Below are 19,681 nucleotides of genomic sequence, written 5' to 3'. Positions count from 1 at the left end.
TTGATCAACATGCCTTTGAATGTGCATTGCAAGAGATCCATTTTCTTTAAAGTCTGCCCAATGATATTTTATCATCGATGTCTGTCAATTTCATTGACCTTGGAGGCATATAGAACTGAGCTTTCATCTATATGCTGTTGGAGTCATCTAGACCAAAAGACTGACTATACTTCTGGGAAGATTTTTTAAAAAATTCTTTTTCATAGGATGTGGGCATCACTGGCTAGGTCAGCATTTTTATTGCCCATCCCTAATTGCCCTTGAGAAGATGGTGGTAAGCTGCCTTCTTGAACTGCTGCAGTCCATGTGGTGTAGGCACACCCACAGTGCTGTTAGGAAGGGAGTTCCAGGATTTTGACCCAGCGACAGTGAAGGAACAGCGATATATATCCAAGTCAGGATGGTGTGTGGCTTGGAGGAGAACTAGTAGATGGCGGTATTCCCATGCATCTGCTGCCCTTGTTCTTCTAGGCAGCAGAGGTCACAGGTTTAGAAGGTCACACCGAAGGAGCCTTGGTGCTGCAGTGCATTTTGTAGATGGTACACACTGCTGCCACTGTGCATCGGTAGTGGAGGGCGTGAATGTTTGTGGATGTGGTGCCAATCAAGTGGGCTGCTTTGTCCTGGATGGTCTCAAGCTTCTTGAGAGTTGTTGGAGCTGCACTCATCCAGGCAAATGGGGAGTATCCCATCGCACTCCTGACTTGTGCCTTGTAGATGGTGGACAGGCTTTCAGGAGTCAGGAAGTGAGTCAAACTCTGCTGTCTTCCAGCCTCTGACCTGCTCTTGTATTCACAGTATTTATATGGCTAGTCCAGTTAAGTTTATGGTCAATGGTAACCCCCAGGATGTTCATGTTGGGTGGTTTAAGCAATGGTAATGCCATTGATCATCAAGTGGCGATGGTTAAATTCTCTCTTATTGGAGATGGTTATTGCCTGGAACTTGTGTGGCATTAATGTTACTTGCCACTTGTTAGCCCAAGCCTGGATATTGTCCAGGTTTTTCTGCATTTGGACATGGACTGCTTCAGTATCTGAGGAGCTACAAATGGTGCTGAACATTGTGCAACCTTCCATGAACTCCCCACTTCTGACCTTAGGATGGAAGGAAGGTCATTGCTGAAGCAGGTGAAGTTGTTTGGGCCTAGGAAACTACGCTGAGGAACTCCTGCAGTGATGTCCCAGGACTGAAATGATTGACCTCCAACAACCACAACCATCTTCCTTTGTGCTAGGTATGACTCCAGCCAGTGGAGAGTTTCCCACCTGATTCCCAATGACTTCATTTTTGCTAGGGCTCCTTGATGCCACACTCAGTCAAATGCTGCCTTGATGTCAAGGGCAGTCACTCTCACCTCACCTCTGGAGTTCAGTTCTTTTGTCCATGTTTGAACCAAGGCTGTAATGAGGTCAGGAGCTGAGTGGCCCTGGCAGAATTAATAGGTTAGTTGATATCTGATTCACTGTTTTTGATAGGCAGACTAAAAAATGGAGAATTTGAAACATATTTTCCTCTTGAAACCGTCTTTCCTTCCTCTTATAATTCACAGATCACTGGCTCCATTATTCTCTTCTTTACTAAATTTTCTCTCTTTCACCATTGACAGTGCCTTGGACTCTAGCCATGGCATTTAGCCTCACTTTCTCAGTCATTAAAAGATGTTAGCTTAGCTCAAATGGTAGCACGTTTGCCTTCAGGTTAATAGATATTGAAATCACACTATCTAATTAAAGCTGAGACTCCAGTGCAGTATGGAGGGTTTTGATGTATTGTTGCGAGCTGCTTTCCTTTCGGATGAGATGTTAACTCAGGGTTTATTTTGCCTATTAAACTCGCTCTGTTAAAGATCTGACGGTACTATTCTTCAAATCGCGCTAACCAACATTCCTCTCTCAACCAACAACAGCAAAAGAAAGGATTAGTCACATTGCTGTGATGTGACTGACACAGAATGGTTGCTGTGTTTACCTGTAAACACTGTAAAGCTCTTGGAGACATAGGGACATTTTGATGAAGTACTATGCAAATACAAATAGAAAGATTTACCTTGAGTCGAACCATCTGTCAGTTTCCAACTAATGTGCATCATTTCAGTTTCTGAGAAAGCTTTTATAGAACAGAATGTTGCTAATTACTGTGAGATTGCCGGGGATCTGTGTGTTTTTTTAACATGGCACTATAACATCACAGGAAATTTGTAGGTGTTGGTAATTGTATGGTTGCTACTCATTTCAGAATCTTTAATGTATTTTTATATTGTTCTAAATGGTTTGCCTTGGCTATAAATTTTCCATAATTGTCATAATACTGATTCTGAGAGCCCCTAATTGGGCTTTCAACTTTCTATATTTACAAATGTGGTTATAGGATGGCAGACCTATTATTGGTCAATCAAAGGGCACTCTTACAAAGTTATAATAAGTGTACTCAATAGAACACTTTCACTTCAATCTCACATTATGAACCGTGAGTTTAGGAGCAGGAAGTGCTTTATTGTTAAGATTGTAGGGAATCTCCATGGCAAGAAGTGTATTGCTAGAAGCTAACAATGTAATTAATAAATTGTTACACCGAGGTAAAATTCTTGCAAGAAAAACTGTAGATGCAAAAATGAAGTGATAAAATATTTTCTTCAAAATGAGTTAAGATGCAAATGTTACCCTTAATTTATTCATCGGAAATAATGAACTTACAGTCAAAAAAGTACAGAAGATTGCCAAGGTGGAAAAGTGCATGATGGGATAATCATACTTAGGACTGGTTAGAGTGACTCATTGCCTTTCCTTGCTTCAACCTTTGATCTTAAGTCCATCATAGTTTCATTATAAATAGTTATTGGAAAAGCAGAGCATAACAGCTAGGTAGAATGGAGTGGCACACCACAAACCATGCTAAGATAAAAGCAAAACACTGCGGATGTTGGAAATCTAGAACAAAAACAAAAATACCTGGAAAAACTCAGCAGGTCCGACAGCATCTGCGGAGAGGGACACAGTTGACGTTTCGAGTCCGGATGACCCTTCATCAGAACTAAGACATATAGAAATGAGATGAAATATAAGCTGGTAGAAGGGGGTGGGACAGGAGAGCTCGATAGGTGGCCAGTGATAGGTGGAGGTCAAGAAGAGATTGCCACAGATATCATAGACAAAAGGACAAAGGGGTGTTGGCGGTGGTGATATTTTCTAAAGGATGTGCTAATGGGGACGTTAATGGAAGCAAGCTAGTGGCAGATGGCCCTAGTGTGGATGGGGTGGGGGGAAGGGATCGAAATGGACAAAAAGGTGGAGATGAAACAATAGATTGAAATCAATTTCAAAATAGGAGGGAAAAGAAAAAAATATAGTTGTAAAAAAATTATAAATTATTGGAAAAAGGGGGATCGGAAAGGGGGTGGGGATGGAGGAGAGAGTTCATGATCTAAAATTATTGAACTAAATATTCAGTCCGGAAGGCTGTAAAGTGCCTAGTCGGAAGATGAGGTGCTGTTCCTCCAGTTTGCATTGAGCTTCACTGGAACAATGCAGCAAGCCAAGGACGGACATGTGGGCATGAGAGCAGGGTGGAGTGTTGAAATGGTAAGTGACAGGGAGGTCTGGGTAATGCTGGCGGACAGACCGAAGGTGTACCGCAAAGCAGTCACCCAGTCTCTGCTCTACATTGGAGAGACCAAACACAGACTGGGTGACCACTTTGCAGAACACCTTCAGTCTGTCCGCAAGCATGACCCAGACCTCCCTGTCGCTTGCCATTTCAACACTCCACCCTGCGCTCATGCCCACATGTCCGTCCTTGACCTACTGCATTGTTCCAGTGAAGCTCAACGCAAACTGGAGGAACAGCACCTCATCTTCCAACTAGTAACTTTATAGCCTTCCGGACTGAATATTTAGTTCAATAATTTTAGATCATGAACTCTCTCCTCCATCCCCACCCCCTTTCCGATCCCCCTTTTTCCAATAATTTATAATTTTTTTACAACTATATTTTTTTCTTTTCCCTCCTATTTTGAAATTGATTTCAATCTATTGTTTCATCTCCACCTTTTTGTCCATTTCGATCCCTTCCCCCCCACCCCATCCACACTAGGGCCATCTGCCACTAGCTTGCTTCCATTAACGTCCCCATTAGCACATCCTTTAGAAAATATCACCACCGCCAACACCCCTTTGTCCTTTTGTCTATGATATCTGTGGCAATCTCTTCTTGACCTCCACCTATCACTGGCCACCTATCGAGCTCTCCTGTCCCACCCCCTTCTACCAGCTTATATTTCATCTCATTTCTATATGTCTTAGTTCTGATGAAGGGTCATCTGGACTCGAAACGTCAACTGTGTCCCTCTCCGCAGATGCTGTCGGACCTGCTGAGTTTTTCCAGGTATTTTTGTTTTTGTTCTATAAACCATGCTGCTGGTTTGTTAGTCATTCAACCTCTCATGTAGGTTACCCACTTAGAGAACACCCGGAGAAGTGTATCAATAGAGTCGGTAGTCTAGTGATTAAGAAATTTATAACCACAAGCTCAGGACCATCCTTTACAGCCAATGAAATACTCTTGAAGTGTAGTCACTGTTGTAATTTAGGAAAGGCGGCAGCAAATTTGTGCACAGCAAGCTCCCATAAACAGGAATATGATAATGATGAAATAATTAGTTTTTTTTTCCAATGATGTTCCCTGATAATTGGCACAATGAATTGACTGGCTGAATGTGCCGTTTTTGTACGATGGGATTAGCAAAAAGAAAATTGCCTTACATCTATAGCATAGCCAACAATATTAGCCATACTTGATTGGTTAGTGGAGCTAAGCATTCAGCCCCAGAGTGTCCAAATTCAGAAAGATGAAATACACTTTTACCTTCAGGGGTGCTAACTCTCATGCCAATCTTATGTTTGAAGTAGTCAATAGTTGTATTGTTACAGCTATCTGCGCACTATATGGGCATGGTAGCATAGTGTTACTGGACAAGTGATCCAGGGGTATGAGTTCAAATCCCAGCATGGCAACTGGGGAACTTAAATTCAAGCAAATTTGGAAAGAAAAAGCTAGTATCAGTAATAGTGACAATAAAGCCACCAGATTGTTGTCAATATTCACCAATGTTCTGTAGAGGAGAAATCTGCCATGTTTAGCTGGTCTGGCCTATGTGTAACTCCCGATCTGCTCTGTAATGACTGAGCAAGCCATTCAAATAATGTGGATGCTGGCAATTTGAAATAAGAACGGAAACTGCTGGAAATACTCAGCAGGTCTGGCAGCATCAGTGGATAGAGTAACAGAGTTATTGTTTCAGATATAACTCTTCTTCAGAACTGGTCCAGAACTTCAAAGCCAGTTAGTCATAGAACTCAGAATGTTGGGCGGAGTCTTCTGTTTTTGGAGGTTTTCTCAGGTGCAGCCTGAGAAAGTGGCGAGGCACCTGCACCGACACTAAGGAGGAAGGCCTGCTGTATCTTCTGCCCGTTGGTCACTTAAGAGGACTGTGGCGGGTCTTCCCCTCGACAGAGGACCCCAGGATATGACATCCCGCCAGCCTAGAGCTGCCGGCCCTGGCTGATTCCGCAGTGGATCCGCATGAAAACCAACAACCAGATCAGGTACAGCTCCAAGTGGAGACACTGGAGAAGGACCAAGCTCGGCCTGTAAAGGGACTCACCAGCACTGGCACACTACCAGTGATAGACGTCTCTCCCAATCTCTCTCTCTCCCCTGCAGAGAAGGGTAATGGAAGAGCAGATCTGAGCAAAAGCTGGCTGGAGAAAAATATGATTTTGTTTTTGTTTCAAGTATTGTGAAAAATAAAAAGTAGAGCTGCCAGCCAACCAGAGGGTGGCAGCTCTTGCACTTGGGGTCACCACGGAGGAGGCCGGGGCTGCCACTGGTACAATACCCATGAAGCACCAGGGTCATGAAGCGACCCGGGAGAAAGGTAAGTGTCGTTGTGTGGGGGGTTTGGTGGTCTGGTGAGGTGGGGTGGGGATCGCAGGGAGAGGGAGGCCATGGGGCTCAGCAGCAAGGGCAGGGGGCCTTGTCCATCAGTCGCCATCCCCCTACCCCATGTCCATGTCCTTGATCATGCACAGATTAGAGCAGATCAAGGGGCACTCCCCCCGGCTGACATACAGCCCGCACAGTTTTGCCAGCCGTGCAGGCCACACGTTGGCAAGCCCATCTGGTGCTGCTCAGATTGCAATGGAGGTGGGTCAAGGCCCTTAAGTGGCCATTAATTGGCCACTTAAGGGTGTCAAGTAGAGGCGGGGCAGGAAGGTCAACCCTGGGCCTTCCTGCTCAGAGCTTACTGCCGGTGGAAGCAGGAGGGCGTCGGGTATTGGTCCCAAAGCCAACCCACCTAATTTTCAGGTCCTCCCACCTCCTTCCTCACCGTCTGCGGGGGCAGAAGATTCTGCCCGTTAACTCAGTCTGTCTCTCCTCAGATCTGCCAGACCTGCTGAGTATTTCAAGCACTTTCTGTTTTAGCAACCCGTTCAGTTTCCTCAAGGGCATTTGGGGATGGGCAATAAACATTAGCCTTGTTAGCAACACCCATATCCCATGAATGAATTTTTAAAAAAGACTAGCTTGTTAATTTAGTGGGGCAATAAAGGACTTATACAAAACAAAAACCCAGGTTTGATGGCTGACCAGATACACTAACTAATTTTAGCCAGAGTGCTGTTGATGGTCTAAATGCCCCTGGAAAATCCAAATGCAGATTTTGGGTCAGGACAAGATTGGTTTTTGAACATGATGAGGCAGCGTGAGAGCTCCCTATCTAATCTTGCACATCATGAATGGCCAGTCGGGTGATGCCTTCAGGCCTCTGTACAACTGCTTACAGAACAGCTGGAGTAAAAATGACAGAAAGCTTTAACATGGACTCAGAAGCTTCGAGGTTAATAATAATGTATTGTTGAAGTTCTAACCTTTAACTGTTCCATTCAACATTACAGAACATGTGGAATTCAGCACTTGGAGAGAGCAGGAGACAAGCTCACCCTTTTCAACTCTCTCTACTTCTGCATTGTTACCTTCTCTACAGTTGGATTTGGTGATGTGACTCCACAGATCTGGCCTTCACAACTCCTTGTTGTCATAATGATCTTTGTTGCTTTAGTGGTATTGCCTCTCCAGGTAAGTTACAAGACAGGCCAATGGGACATTTGTAAGCTTGCTGTTTATTTATTTGCTGACTTTATCAGCACAGGAGTTCCCTGTAAGACAATAACTTGCCCCATGCTATGAACCTCAACCAAGAGAATGGACTAGTTGCCTGCTTCCAGGACTCTGCTAATGCTGTTCAATAACTGGTCATGAGGAGGTAGCCAATACAAACTGGGGTTGATATTCAACTTTGGTTGGGTCAAAGTATTTCTGGTTGTCCCCCCTCTTGCTCTTCTATTCCCCTTGCCACTGAAGTCAATCGGATGGGGAATATAATGACTGAACTGATTTGTACCCCCTGCTCAAGCTGTATTTTATCTCTATTGAGGCTTCCAAGGCAATTTCTTCCCCACTCCTCCTCCCTTCAGATAAAGGATGCACCTGACTACAATTAACCAGGCAGATTAGAACTCAACATGTAGGAAATTAACAGTGATGTTGTCTCACATATTATGGTTCAGCTGATGGTAAAGGCTGAGTTGTTCAAATCCCAGAGGGAAACTTGAAACAACTGTCATAACCCACTTTTGCAATTTGTATGTTTCGAGATGCAGGCTTTGAATTCAGTAGTAATAAGACCACCAAGTCTCAAGAGGATTTTTATAAAACAAAGTTAAACACTCATTAATACAAGGAAGATTGTAAATGCAGACATGCATCTACAAAATTACTACTATATTAAGTACAAAAATCCCCTAATTAACCTGACTCTCAGTTACACCCCCGTTAAGGCAACAATATATCTCATAGATTTAAACAGACACCTGGTATAGCACAACCTGAACAGTCACATTCAAAATGAGTTTCTTTCAGCTCCAGGTCCTAGCAGACAGCCGCTTGAGGCTTCTCACACTTGTTGGATCTTAAAATGCCCCTGCTGCCTTACCCATAACTCCTTTCTCCTTTATACATATCTTTCTCTTTGAATGTAAATTTTCCATTGTATCACTAGGCTTTTAACTTTACCTCTTCTAACAATAACATCCTTTCATTCCACCAATTTTATTAGTAAGCTAAAGAAAAACACCTTGCTTGATGTCTTCTAGCTAGGTACAAGATTTCACCTGCAGTCTTGAATGATTTATTCAACAAATGCAAATGTACACTTTGCCTTTTAACTTCCTTACTGTTTCCCCAATTAACATCTGAAAGCTACTCTACTTCAAAGCACTCAGACTAGCTGGCTTTAATCCAATTAAGACACACACACCACTAAATTCTATTTTAAAAAATAATTTCCAGTAACATTCTAGATTATAGATTAATCTCTTCATGACACACACTACAAGTTCTTGTGGAGGGGCCATGCTGTATATCAAAATAACATACACATCTCATTCAAACGCCTTGTTCTGACTTGTGCTTGTAAAGGGTTAACATCAGGAGCACCCGGTGCTGATGTAACTGTGATGTAATGTCACATGGCTAAGACCTGGTGGGAAGCAAAAGTACAACCTCGTGTAACGCACTGAGATGTACATAGACCTGTAAATGAACAAGAATGGTTTTTATGAATAACGGTCTGTTAGGGTAACAGGAAATCCCTAAAGAAACTTCATCTAGACCCCCAACCCAAGACGAAGCAGCACCATGTGCTGTTACATCTAGAAACTTAATGGCGTAGAAATTTCATGGCACCATGCTCATTTCTCACGTGTAAAATGAGTGGCTGAGCATCCAGTGTGGTGGGGAAGGGTGCGCACTGTCATTACATGTTGGAGGTGCAGCACCCGCATATTGGTAAAGGCAGAAAAGAAGTATCCGGAGTCCTTGACTAAACCTTAAGGTTGGCAGGCAGGCTGGGAGACCTGGCGGGCTTTTGAAAAAGCATGAGACCTCAGCCATGGGCCGGATGAGGCTTCATGAGGGATTTAAAAATCTAAGAATATTTCAAAATAAAAGTTATGGACATGTCCCAACTTATGTGACAGTGTCACATGAGGGGACATGACAGCGAAATTTTTTCCTCAGCTTTATTTAACATCTGAACATCTGAGTTTAACATCTGAGCCGATCTCCCTGAGGCAGCACTTTGCATCAGGGAGATCTGTGCACTTTTAGCGCACTTGCGGCTGAGGGAATCCAAACCCCCCCCAACCACCACCCCCACCGCCCTCACCACCCCCCCCCCCCCCCCCCCCCACCCCCCGCAACCGCCTGGACAGGGAGCAGATAGGATTGGGGGGAAATTGTTACCCAATGAGTGAGGCATTAGGGAACAAAAGGTAAGGCTGCAAAACATAGAAATTGTAGTTAATTGCTGCTGACACTGAGTTTTCTCAGATTGACTCAGGGAAAAATTTTCCCCCCGTTGTGGGGGCGTGGGGAGAAGAGCAGGAGCGGGTGCTAGCGGGCAGGTCTAAGTGCTGCCTCAGGGAGTTCGGCTCAGATGTTAAACTTTAAATAAAGTTGAGAAAAAAATTCCGCTGCCATGTCCCCTCATGTGACACTGTCGCATGAGTTGGGACATGTCCATAACTTTTATTGCAACGTTTTGTTAAAATTTAAAAACCCTCATGAAACCCCATCCCGCCCGTGGATGAGGTTTCATGCTTTTTCTAATGCCCGCCAGGGTTCCCAGCCTGCCCACCATCCTTAAGGTTGGACAGGCAGGTCCATTAATGAGCTGAATTGGTTTCCTAATGCCCTTAATGGGCCATCGACAGGTCGGCGGGAGCACAGCCAACTCAGCAGCGCCCCCGCTGACCGGAAAATGTAAATGACGCAGGGTGACATCAGAAGTTCCACCCGACGTCACTCCGCGTCATTTTACGCGTCAGCGTGCAGGTCCTGCCCCCCCCCCCCCCCCCCCCACACGCCTACAGAAAAACACTGCCCTTAATTTTTAAAAATATGTAAATTAGCATCGCACAAGTAGTGATGTGAAAAGAAATATCACCTTTCATCTCCCTTGAGTTTGAAGTTGATCGTACTTTAGCATCAGTGTTTTTTTGCCACTGTGAGCTAATTCTTCTGCAGCTGTTTGATACAACTTGCTAGGCCAGAAGAAAAAAACTGGTCTAAACTGGAGTTCCATTTTAAGGTATACAAGGCCAGTTTGGACCAGTACCAGTCATTTCCTGGTACTGGTTCCAACTGGAATTTTCCTGTTTTTTTATCCTTCGGAGAGGCCATTTCAGAGGGCAGTTACAGATCAGTTACATCATTCTAGGTCTGGTGTAGCCAGACTAAGGATGGCAAATTGCCTTCCCTAAAGACCCATCAGTGAACCAAGTGGGTTTTTACGACAATTTCATGGTCACTGCTTAGTGATACTCGTTTTTCCTTTCAACTCCAGCTTTTCAAAGTTAATTTTAATTTGGATTCCCCAGCTGCCTTGGCAGGATTTGAACCCATTGTCTCTGGATCATTAGTCTAGGCCTCTGAGTTGCCAGTCCAGTAACATAATCAGTATACCACCGTACCCCATACCGCAGCTTCACAAGGGGATGAGCAATAAATTATCGGCGATGTCCACATCCTGTGAATAAATGAAAAAACTATTGTATAAGCTTATTATAAAATTAAAAATTCCTGTGACAAAAACCTGCACCAATGACTGATTTTCAAGATTTTGAAATTCCCCTTAATTTACCACACCCTCATTTTGTATAATAAGAGCAAAGTCCTTTAAAATCTTATTTATAACAGAAACGGGTATAAGGTTATTTAAAGGAAAATGCTAGAGCGCACCCTGACCGTTTAGACAGCACCAGCCTCCCCCTTTCAGTTTGTGTCAGTGAAACTTACCACAGTCTTTTATCCTCCAGTTTGAAGAACTCGTTTATCTGTGGATGGAGAGACAGAAATCTGGTGGTAATTACAGCCGACACCGAGCTCAGACAGAGAAACACGTTGTACTGTGTGTCAGCTCATTAAAAATTGACCTGCTGATGGATTTCCTCAATGAATTCTACGCTCATCCCAGGCTTCAGGTAACAATTGATGGATCTGTCTTTGTATCCTGCATGACCTTTGGTTTTGCTTGGGATTTATGTATGGATGGTCACAAGACTGCTGGAAGTGAAGCCAGCACATGCCCTGAGTTATTATACAGCTTTCGTTCTTCCCTAATTATAACAATCGGCTATTACTCTATACAGAACAAAGGTTGTGCACCGTGATCTGTTCATACAAATGTTTACTGTGCTTGTATTGAATTTCTGTCTCTGTTATTTAACTGAGATGTTATTCTGTATTAAACCAATGGCTTAGTGCCATCATTAAAATAAGAGGATTTGGATACAGACATTAAATTGTTTGAATGATAAATCAAAGGGAATAATTTCTATCTTTATTAACAGGGCTTATTTTAATGCCTCGTTATTAATAATGCACAATGGATACATGTTCCTCTGTTTAGAGCTGCCTTCTTTTGGATGAGAAGGTAAACCAAGGCCTCACTCAGGCAGATGTCAAAGATCCCCTGGCAGTATTTTTTAGGAGAAGGGGAGTTATCCCCAATGTCCTGGCCAATATTTACACCTCAATCGACATCACAAAGCAGATGATTTGGTTTTTATCACATTGCTCTTTGTGGGAGTTTGCTGTGGGCAAATTGGCTGCCACATTTCCTACATTACAGCAGCAACTACGCTTCAAAATTGGCTGTAAAGCACTTTGGATTGTCCAGAGGACTTGAAAGGTGCTATATAAATGCAAATGTGCCCATTGTTGTTCACCAATGTTAGTGAGAAGATCCGTCAGTGTAAGGCGAATTTCCGCACGTCAAATACAAACATTGACTTCTTCATGAATATTAAAGGTGTGGATTTTAAAGCGTGATGTATATGTGAATAAAGGCTCACATCTCGATAAGCCATTAGGCTATACGTAGCCAAATATATGTTTATTCATGCCTAGAAGTCAGCTCTGCAGATGGCATCTTGATAAAGCAACTGTAGGGAGGTCAAAACATTTTAATATAAAAGCAAAATACTGCGGATGCTGGAAATCTGAAACAAAAATAGAAAATGCTGGAAAACTCAGTAGATCTGGCAGTATCTTTGGAGTGGGAAAGGGAGTTAACATTTTGAGTCCGTATGATTCTTCAGGGCTAAAGAGAAGTAGAAATGTGATGGATTCTATACCCTTTCAGAGGGAGTGGAGCAGGTGGAACGGGATAGAAGGTCAGGGATAGGTGACAGCTAAGGACAGATTGACAAAGATGTCATGGACACAAGACAAAGGGAGTGTTAATGGTAGTGTTAAAGATTAAAGAAGGTGCTGATAGTAGCATAAAGGTAAGATAGCAGAAGGTGTTAATAGCAGAACAAGGGTCAGCGCTGTGTGAAAGAACAACCTCAAAACAAGTGACAGATGACCCTGTGGGGGGAGGAGTGTTTGGGGGAAAAGGATTTAAAAATGAATAAATAAATATAAGAATAAAATAGCAATTTTTAAAAGTAAATAAATAAATATTGGATTTTAAAAGGGGTGAAGAGAGAGGCGAGAGTTCATGGTCTGAAGTTGTTGAACTCAATGTTAAGTCCAGCAGGCTGTAAAGTGCCTAATTGGAAGTTGAGGTGCTGTTCCTCCAGTTTGCGTTGGACCTCACTGGAACAATGCAGCAAGCCAAGGATGGACATGTGGACATGAGGGCAGGGTGGAGTGTTGAAATGGCAAGCGACAAAGAGGTCTGGGTAATGCTTGCGGACAGACCCATGGTGTTCCGCAAAGCGGTCACCCAGTCTGCGTTTGGTCTCTCCAATGTAGAGGAGACCACATTGGGAGCAGCGAATGCAGTAGACTAAATTGAAGGAGGTGCAAGTGAAGTGCTTCAGACAACAACTTCAGACCAAACTCTCTCCTCCCTCTCGATCCCCCTTTTAATCCAATTTTTATTTATTTAACAATTTATTATTTATTTATTTATTTAAATTTTATATTATCTTTTTATTTATTTGTTCATTTTTTAAACCTTTTTCCCCAACCCCTCCTCCACCCACAAGGCCACTTGTCACTTGTTTTGATGCTGTGCTTTCACAGAGCACTGACCCTTGTTCTGCTATTGATACATTCTGCTATCTTACCCTTTGTCACTATCAGCACCTTCTTTACTCTTTACCACTACCTTTAACACTCTCTTTGTTTTGTATCCATGATATCTTTGTCAATCTCTCCTTAGCTGTCACCTATCTCTGACCTTCTGTCTCGTTCCACCTGCTCCGCCCCCTCTTAAAAATCCATCATACCAAAACATTTTAATCCTTTTTTGTGAATGTCATAAGTCATCTCAGAGCATATTGACTGCCATTGACTCTATGGACAAGAGCAAGAGGAGGAATCGGCCTGATAAAATGAATGCTACATAATTATGAAAATAACTTAGGGTATTGCTGTCACTGTTCTTCAAATACCATGGTTTGCCTGTAGTTTCACCTACCCAAACTCAGACTTGCGCCTGAACAGCAGCCTGAATATATTTCCCATTGTCTGTAAAGTCTTTTACTAAAGAATCGTAAACTAACAGGGAGGAAATGTGATAGGATAAGGGCTTGTCTCCATACACTGTGGAAGAGCTTGACAAAGAGCAGCACTGGATGATTAACTTGTCCTGTTGCCTAGAGAAGGATCTGTAGGCCTGTAGAGACCACCCTGGGCTGCAATTTAATTCCTGCTTATAAACTACCTCTAGCATCTGAGCCTGCTGAATGGTTCCCAACCTCGCAATCACTCTCAGGTATCCAGAGGTCTCTGTGTGAGACCCTGAAAATCCCTTCTGATTTTCACACAGCAGTTAACTCTGAAATCTGTCAAGTCCCTAAAGTAGTCCCACTGTCAGCACTCTGTGTAGTAATAGATCTCAAAAGAATGAAATTGACAGTGAAATGTATTTTCTCCATGTATAATCATGGAGATATGAGATTTGAGTACTGTCTGATGCTCCCAGTGCAGGGACGGAAAGGGAGGGAAAACTTAAAGTTTGCTTTCAAAGAAAGAAACCTGTGAGCCGTCCAGAAAACAAGCAAGTGGCTGTTCAGATAATCACAATCATTGTAATTGTTTAATTTTTGAGAAGAATCCTGAGGGTGAGACTCCAAGTTTAATCACATGGGGAGTAGATTAGAATTTCGCTATCACGAGAAACGAGCTCTGATCTCCACAAGAAGGTCGGAATAAGACAAAGTCCACCCTTTTCTCCTCTGCCCTCTAGCCCTACATTAAGGATCTGCACAGATTAATTTCGGCTTTCCCCTGCCTTGGTGCCGAGCCTAATGTTACTCTGTGTCCTTGTTCAGTTGGTTAGCAGTCACTACGGCTGGGAAGGTGATGCATTCTGGTAACTACATGTCGACATCTTGCACTGTTGTAGCTCCTTCATTGTAGTAAAATATTCCAATGGCACTTCACATCAGCAATCATCAAAGGTTTGACACCAAGCTGCAGAAGGAGATATTGGTTGGAATTTTACACTCCTGGGGGCAGACTGGCAGATGGGAAGGGTGTAAAATTGGCTGGCTTGGTGGTCTGTCCTACCCACCGCTGCTGGTATTTTACCAGAGGTTGAGGAATCATGGGCAGCTTGCCTGCTCTTGGACCAATTACAGAATCACAGAATCACAGAATGGTTACAATGCAGAAGAAGGCCATTCAACCCATTGTGTCTGCACCAGGTCTCCGCATGAGCATTATGACTCAGTGCCATTCTCATATGAACATATGAAATGGGAGCAGGAGTAGGCCATTCGGCCCCTCGAGCCTGCTCCGCCATTCAATAAGATCGTGGCTGATCTTCTTGTGTTTCGATTTACACATTCTCATCTACCCCCATTAACCTTTGATTCCCTTGCCTAACAAAAATCTATCTACTTCTGTCTTAAAAATATTCAGTGACCCCCACCCCCAACACTTTCTGTGGCAGAGTTCCAACCCTCTGAGAGAAAAAAATTCTCCTCCTCTCTGTCCTAAAAGGGCGACCCCTAATTTTAAAACAGTGGCCCCTAGTTCTGGACTCACCTACAAGAGGAAAGATCCTTTCCACACCCACCTTGTCAATACCATCCAGGATCTTAGAGATTTCAATCAAATCACCCCTCATTCTTCTAAACTCCAGTGGAAACAAGCCCAGTCTGTCCAACCTTTCTTAATAAGACAACCCGCTCATTCCAGGTTTCAATCTAGTAAACCTCCTTTGAACTGCCTCTGATGCATTTACATCCTTCCTTAAATAAGGAGAGCAAAACTGCATATAATATTCAAGATGTGGTCTCACCAATGCCCTGTATAACTGAAGTATAGCATCCTTACTATTATGTTCAACTCCTCTCGTGATAAAGGATACCATTCCATAAGCCTTCTTGACTACATGCCGTATCTGCATACTAATGTTTCGTGACTCATGCACAAGAACACCTAGACCCCTCTGCGGGTCAGAATTCTGCAGTTATTGTCCGTTTAAATAATATTCTGTTTTTTTATTCTTCCCACCCAAGTGAATAACTTCACATTTTCCCCACATTATACTCCACCTGCCAGATTTTTGCCCACTCTCTCAACTTATCTATATCCGTCTGCAAACTCCTCATGTTATCTTCACGACATACTTTCCTAGCTATCTTTGTGTCATCTGCGAATTTAGCTACCATGCTTTCACTCCCCTCACCTAAGAAGCTCATATAAATTGCAAAAAGTCGAGGCTCCAGCACAGACCCCTGTGGGACTCCACTAGTCACATCCTGCCAATCAGACAGAGACCCATTTATGCATACGCTCTGTTTTCTGCCAGCCAATCCTCTATCCAGACTAATATGCTACCCCCTACACCATGAGCTTTTATTTTCTGCAATAGCCTTTAATGTGGCACTTTATCAAATCAAATGCCTCCTGCCTTTTCCCCATAACTCTGCACATTGTCTCCACTTCAATATTCATCCAATGCCCTCTTAAATGCCTCGATTGAACCTGCCTCCACCACACTTCCAGGCAGTGCATTCCAGACCCCAACCACTCGCTGTGTGAAAAAAATTTTCTCATATCGCATTTGCTTATCTTGCAAATCACTTAAAATCTGTGACCTCTTGTTCTTGATCCTTTTATGAGGGGGAACAGTTTCTCCCTATCTACTCTGTCCAGCCCCCTCATGATTTTGAACGCCTCTATCAAATCTCCTCATAGCCTACACCTCTCCAAGAGAACAGCCCCAACTTCTCCAATCTATCTTCATAACTGAAATAATTGAGGCCATTAAGTTGCCAATTAATGTCTACTCAAGGGCCTCCTCCCACTGCCACTGGTATTTAACCAGTGGTGAGGGTGGAGGGGTGGAGATGTTGCCCAGACCACATGGCAAGGCTGCGAGTAACCTCCTGATCGTGCACCCTATGCCCAAAGGAACACTCTCCAGGTTAATTCTTCACCTCCACTGCGGTTTCCCCCAAATCTCCACCTTCATGAACCCCACCTTGCTGAAGCTTGGCGAAAACTCCGACTTACTCTTGTATCCTGCTTATGGTACCTTGGAGCTGGGGACCAGCTGCAGTCCCAGGGGTGGCCACCGCTCCCGGTGGCGTTGCTGGGACTCGAGACTGTAGTCCATTTGATTGGTCAGCAGCTCTCAGAGGTGGGAATTCCTTCCAGATGGGGGTAGAAGTCCTGTTCTGAGTCAATTATCAACCCGTCAGCTGTTAAATTGGCTGTGGGTGGCTTGGGTGAGCTGAGGTATTTCTCATCCCTGACTTTTATGCCGGTGGGGGTGGGCCGCTGGCTCAGCATAAATTCCAGTTCATTAGGATTCGTGACCAATACCTTTATCAAAGAGATAGTTTTTTAAGGACATCATTTAGGAGGAGAGAGAGGTAGAGTCATATAGGGAGGGAATTCCATAGAGCTTGCAGCACAAGCGTTTGAAGGCAGAGTCACCAATGGTAGCACTGGGGATACGCTAGAGGGCAGAATTGGAAGAATCAAGAGAAGATCCTGGAGGGTGGTGGGGCTGGAGGAGAGTACAGAGATAGGGAGAGATTTGAAAACAAGGATGTGAATTTTAAAATTGAGGGCCCAAATGTAGGTCAGCGAGCACAGGCGAGAGGAACGGCTTTAAAGTGCACAGTAGTTGCTCCTTAATTTACCTTCAGCTGCCGAAACAGTTAACTTTGTGCTTGTTTAGATCACCACCTGGAGCTGAGAGCAAGAATGCACCGTATGGCCTGATTTTTACTCAGAATATTTTTAATCCTCTTCCAAATTTGATGGTATCAAGTAAGACAATCTGCCCCTGAGGCTGTAGTGAGCATTTTTGTGACAACAATCTCTGCAAATAAGGCCAAGAGCTTTTGATATTTACATTTGTAAGGACAGGAGATTATTCTAATTTAAAGTCATGTTGTGCCTGTCCTGAGTGAATGGTTAATTTGTACATATCCTTTTCTAACCTTGTCATCTGAACAACCTGCTGTTTTATCTCCTCCATGTTGCAGGATTACTATGTTGTCATCCTGTGCCCCACAGAGATGGATCTTCAGGTGCGCAGAGTGTTACAGATTCCACTCTGGTCACAGCGAGTCATTTATCTGCAGGGGTCAGCTCTGAAAGACCAGGATCTCATGAGAGCCAAGTGAGCCATGTTTTCAGTATCAATGTGGTGAGCTTTTGTATTTGAAGCAAAGAAGAGAGAGAGAGAGAGGGCCCATGTGATCCTTTGGGTTCAATGACTTGGTGATTATACATTACATTTGGCGCCCCAGTAGATTAACCAATTTATCCTGACAGCAGCTGAGTTACACAGGTCAAATTCAACCCCTTGCTCTTTGCAGAGTGAACTAGTCTTGGCCAAAGTAACGCAACGATCCTCCTGAGCGAATGTGGAACATAAATATCAACCAGGGCCCTGGCCCTAGACCACTGTGTCCAACTGCTTGCGCTTATCTAGCGCCTTTAATATATAAACTGCCCATTCCAAGGTGCTCCAGAGGAGTGTCGTCAAGCAAAATTTGACATTAAGTCACGTCAGGCTAGATTGGACAGGTGACTCAAAGCTTGGTCAAAGAGGTAGGTTCTAAGGAATGTCTTAAAGGAGGCAGCAAAGATGAGGGAGGGAACTCCAGAGCTCAGGATCTAAACAACTGAAAGCACGGCTGCCATTAGTGGAGTGATGAAAATCAGGGAGGCACAAGAGGCCAGAATTGGAGCAGCGCAGAGATCTGGGAGGGCTCATTGTGCATGCAGGGTCCATGCTGGAAGTGTGCAGACCTTGAGTTTTGCTGCGATGAATTCTATCTCTCCACAATAAAGCCACTGGTTGCCCTCACTGTCATGATGAATAATGACAACTTAAATGAATTGTTCGGAGGGTGACTACCACCCATGAAGCCATTCCACAATCTCTTCAGTACCAGGTTTGAAGAAAATTGCTGGTGTGAAAAGAAACAAGTTTTCTTTCTGGCTCTGCTACTGTAGGATTATCTAACCTCTTTTTTTTTGTTGCCACTATTAATTTATTTACCCCCTAAATGTAGGAAGCTGCTGTGTGAGAGAATGATAACGTAAGAGCATAAGAATTAAGAGCCGGAGTAGACCATTCAGCCCCTCGATGCTGCTCTGCCATTCAATAAGATCATGGCTGACCTCCAACCTCCAACTCCACTTTCCCGCCTGGTCCTCATATCACTTAATTCCCTGACAGACCAAAAATATATTGTTCTGAACCTTAAATTATTCAACAGTGAAGCATCCACAACCCTTTGGGGTGGAGAATCCCAAAAAATCACATCCCTCTGAGTGAAGAAATTTCTCCTATCTCAGTCCTAAATGATCGGCCCCTTATCCTGACACTCTGGCCCCCCTGTTCTAGGTTCCCCAGCCAGGAGAAACAACCTCTGTGTCTACCCTGTTCAGCCCCTTCAGAATCTTCTATGTTTCAGTAAGATTGTTTCATATACTGGGTTAATAGAATAGTTACGGTAATGTAGTAATGTAGGCCATGATATAACAGTGACATCAGCAGTCATGTGCTCGACACTCGGGATAGTTACCTGAGTAAGACCAGTCTCTCCAGATAAGATAGGCTGGTCGAGAGGCTGGTCTTACTCAGGTAGTTGCTTCAAGCTGGTTTATTAACACTATGTGTAAGATTGGTTACAGAGTAGGTATGTCTCTCATGAGTACCGATTGTTCCATCCTCTCCCGAGTGTCGAGCACATGACTGCTGATGTCACTGTTACATCATGGCCTACATTACAACATTACCATAACTATTCTATTAGCCCATTATACTACAGAGATCATCTCTCATTCTTTTAAACTCCAGAAAGTAGAGGCCCAATTACTCAGCCTCTCATCATAGGACAACTCTCTCGTTCCAAGAACCAAGCTAATGAACCTTCACTGTACAGCCTCCAACGCTCTAAATACGGAGACCAAAACTGCACACAGTATTCCAGGTGTGGTCTCACTAAAGCCTGTACAGCTGTAGCAAGACTTCCTTATTCTTGTACTCCAATCCCCTTGCAGTAGAGGCCAACCTGCCATTTGCCTTCCTGATTGCTTGCTGTAACCTCCGTGCCAACTTTCTGTG

At 43.7% G+C, this 19,681-nt stretch overlaps 1 protein-coding gene across 1 annotated transcript in view; it reads left to right on the top strand.

Annotated features, from left to right (window-relative positions):
- Window positions 1–19,681, top strand: part of kcnt1b (potassium sodium-activated channel subfamily T member 1b) — a 388,151-nt gene that overhangs the window by 273,296 nt on the left and 95,174 nt on the right. Inside the window, exons 10-12 of the mRNA XM_041193666.1 lie at window positions 6,957–7,137; window positions 10,938–11,102; window positions 17,586–17,722. Of these exons, the coding sequence (XP_041049600.1) occupies window positions 6,957–7,137; window positions 10,938–11,102; window positions 17,586–17,722 (483 nt within the window). The remainder of the gene's footprint in view (window positions 1–6,956; window positions 7,138–10,937; window positions 11,103–17,585; window positions 17,723–19,681) is intronic.

Source organism: Carcharodon carcharias, chromosome 8, assembly GCF_017639515.1.
Source record: "Carcharodon carcharias isolate sCarCar2 chromosome 8, sCarCar2.pri, whole genome shotgun sequence".
In the NCBI taxonomy this organism is placed as follows: Eukaryota; Metazoa; Chordata; class Chondrichthyes; order Lamniformes; family Lamnidae; genus Carcharodon; species Carcharodon carcharias.
This window is presented reverse-complemented; position numbering and strand designations above follow the sequence as displayed.